This window comes from Octopus bimaculoides, chromosome 8 (assembly GCF_001194135.2).
Source record: "Octopus bimaculoides isolate UCB-OBI-ISO-001 chromosome 8, ASM119413v2, whole genome shotgun sequence".
In the NCBI taxonomy this organism is placed as follows: Eukaryota; Metazoa; Mollusca; class Cephalopoda; order Octopoda; family Octopodidae; genus Octopus; species Octopus bimaculoides.
The window spans coordinates 23,421,324-23,424,548 of NC_068988.1; the positions used below are offsets into that span (position 1 = coordinate 23,421,324).

The 3,225-nt window shown below is 36.6% G+C and overlaps 1 protein-coding gene across 1 annotated transcript in view; it reads left to right on the forward strand.

Moving 5' to 3' along the window:
• The first annotated feature begins 168 nt into the window (after positions 1-168).
• The window catches only part of LOC106878942 (semaphorin-2A), a 101,760-nt gene continuing 98,703 nt past the window's right edge, over positions 169-3,225 (forward strand). Inside the window, exon 1 of the mRNA XM_014928318.2 lies at positions 169-265. Coding sequence (XP_014783804.1) covers positions 222-265 — 44 coding nt within the window. The 5' untranslated portion in view covers positions 169-221. The remainder of the gene's footprint in view (positions 266-3,225) is intronic.

The following is a 3,225-nucleotide window of genomic DNA, read 5'->3' on the forward strand; positions in this document are numbered from 1 at the left end:
CTTTAGTAGAAATTATTATTATTATTATTATTATTATTATTATTATTATTATCATCATCATCATTATCATTATTATTATTATTATTATTATTATTATTATTATCATAAGTAATATCGATAGCGTGTGTATGTGTGTCTTATGTTTCCTTTACTTTTTTATCCTTTCAGATATCAGGGAGTACCCGAGTGAATCCAGCCCACAGCTTCATTATTTCCGTTACATGACCATAGATAAGAATTCACATAGTTTATTTGTTGGGGCAATGTAAGTATTATTATTATTATTATTATTATAATTATTGTTGTTATTATTATTATTGCCTTTGCACAGCGTGTAACGCTGGAGATGTAATGTACTACAGTGTCAGCTGTTCACTGCCAGTGAACTAAGGTAATACCCTTGATTTTCCGAGCACCTTCCGGAGTATTCAAGCGGTTCCAAGCAGTACCGTTTTCTGCAAGTGCTCCACCCTTATTGCAGTCCCTATTTACTTCTCAAGATTTTTGCTCACTGTCCCTAGGGATCCAACAATTGTTGGTACCACTGCTACCTTTTTCATCGACCACAACTGCTTATTACTATTATTATTATTATTATTATTATTTTTATTATTATTATTATTATTATTATTATTATTATTATTATTATTATTATTATCATTATTATTATTGTTGTTATTATTGTTATCTCACTACCTCCTTGTCTTTGTTTGCTTAGTTGTTATTATTGAACAACTGCGATGAACTTCAGCTAGAACAGCCTGCTAGAAATAGCAGTAAAAGGTGGCGAGCTGGCAGAAACGTTAGCTCACTGGGCAAAATGCCTAGCGGTATTTCATCTGTCGTAATGTTCTTAGTTCAAATTCCACCGAGGTCGAGTTTGCTTTTCATCCTCTCGGGATTGATAAATTTCGTACCAGTTACGCACTGGGGTCGATGTAATTGACTAAATCCCTTTGTCTGTCCTTGTTTGTCCCGTCTATGTTTAGCCTTTTGTTGGCAATAAGGAAATGAGAAATAGCAGTAAATTCACACTCTCAAATCACAAACTGTGTATATTTCCCTGGGTTTCTTGCATATAAATATATAAAAAAAAATAGATATGATGGTCACAGTTGGAAAGCTTTTGATCTTATATTAGATTTCTTTGATCAGAAAAGACTTTGGGCTAAAATCATCCACATCATATGTTATTGCCATCAATTTCAAAAAGAACAGAACTTATATTGTAGTGAGAGAGAGCCACAATCTAATTAAATATCTGTAAAATGGCTATTGTATGTCTTCTTTTGAATTGGTTTCGCGCTGTTTTGCATTCAACTTCACAATGCTTTGTCAGCTGCGTAGATAGATAGATAGATAGATGGACCTCAAAACCTGTACGTGTTTAGTAATATCCTCCAAGTCCACATTCCACGGACCTTGAGTATAGCACTTTAACTAATTAGGCATGATGCATCTCTTATGTAGGGCCTTAAGAAATTATCTACTTGATGCAAGTGTTCGTTCTTAAGTAGTCTCTCGTGTAAGTGCTCTTTCTCTTTCTCCGCCCCCTTTCTCCACCCCCAACACACACACACACACTCATACACACTCATTCACATTCACTGCTGTGTTAAAAATGGCTTAACATTGGTTAATATTAATGTTTAGACAGACACATTGTGTGTAAGTTTAAGATCAAGTGTGATCACAACAGACAAAGTGTGGGTACTTGTTATGATTTTTTCTTTCTTTTTTTCTTTTCTTTCTTTCTATTATTTATTTACTCATTCATTTATTTGTTTCTTAAATGTCTGTGGCGACAAGAATTAGCTTCGAGATGATCATTTTGTAAAGAAATATCTCTTAGCACTTCAAAACACAGACATCTCAATAATGTACAGATACATTTTGGTTGACGCCAACTTAATCTCTATAATAATGCGTCTGTTTCTTTCTCCTTACAGTCTTTCATCGGTGCTTGTTCTCCTTGTTTTTATTCTTTAATTTACCATTTTATTTTGCAACTGGTGAACAACACCATTATTGGATACAGGTTTTCCAACAGGTCAGTCTCTGGTTCATGGCATTTCTCATTGCCTGTGTTTCAAAGAAGCATTTCAAACATGATGCTACAAACTACATTTCTAGAGAGGCATTGTTTTTTTTTTTTTTTTAGTAGTGGTTGTCGTGGTGGTAGCAGGTGGTACCTTACAGGTGTTTATATCCTATTCTAGCATTTATTAGTAAAAGAAACACTCATTCACAAATAGACAAACATGCACATGTGCACACACAGAGTGGAATTCTCAGAGAGAAACTTCATTGAAGCTGGCTTATGAGACGTTTTGGCACTGCTGTTTTGCCACCACCTATTTGGCATTACTGATTCTATGCTGACTTCTTTGACATCATCATTTAACATCCGTTTTCCATGCTAGCATGGGTTGTACGATTTGACTTAGGACTGGCAAACCAGATAGCTACACCAGACTCCAATCTGATCTGTCAGAGTTTCTACAGCTGGATGTCCTTCCTAACACCAACCACTCTGAGAGTGTAGTGAGTGATTTTTACATGCCACCGGCATGAGGGCTAGTCTGGCGGTACTGGCAACGGACACGCTCAAACGGTATTTTTTACGTGCCACCTGCACAGGTGTTAGTCCAATGTTTTGCTCACATGCCACCGGCACAAGTACCAGTAAGGTGAAGCTGGAAGCGATCGCGCTCAAATAGTGCATTTTACGTGCCACCAGCACAGAAGTGAGACCGCTGCTCTGGCAGCGATCCTGCTCGGATGGTGCTGTTAGCACTCCACTGGCACGGGTGCCAGTCACCAAATTTTGTTCAGTTTTGATCGCACTTGCTCCAACAGGTCTTCTCTCTCTCAGTTCATGTGATAGGTGTATTTCTCTTTATGTGTGTACTAGCAGAAATATCCAGCGTTGCCTGGATTAAAGAAAATAATGAAATTCGAAAATGCCTTTTGGATCTCTAACATGACACATGGATTATGCAGTTCTCAACAGTAATTAGCTGAGGTACAAACTATTAATGTCAATAACATATTTTGTCCAATGTTCTCACTGTTAAAATTGTTAAAAAAAAAACAGGTAGTTCTTTGTCTTTGCAATCACCTTCAATTGTCAGTACTTATTTGAAACACATTGAACCTGAAAATGCATAAACTTGAGAAGAACCAGCCTGCAGGCACTCCACTCCTGTTAAAAAGTACATCAAC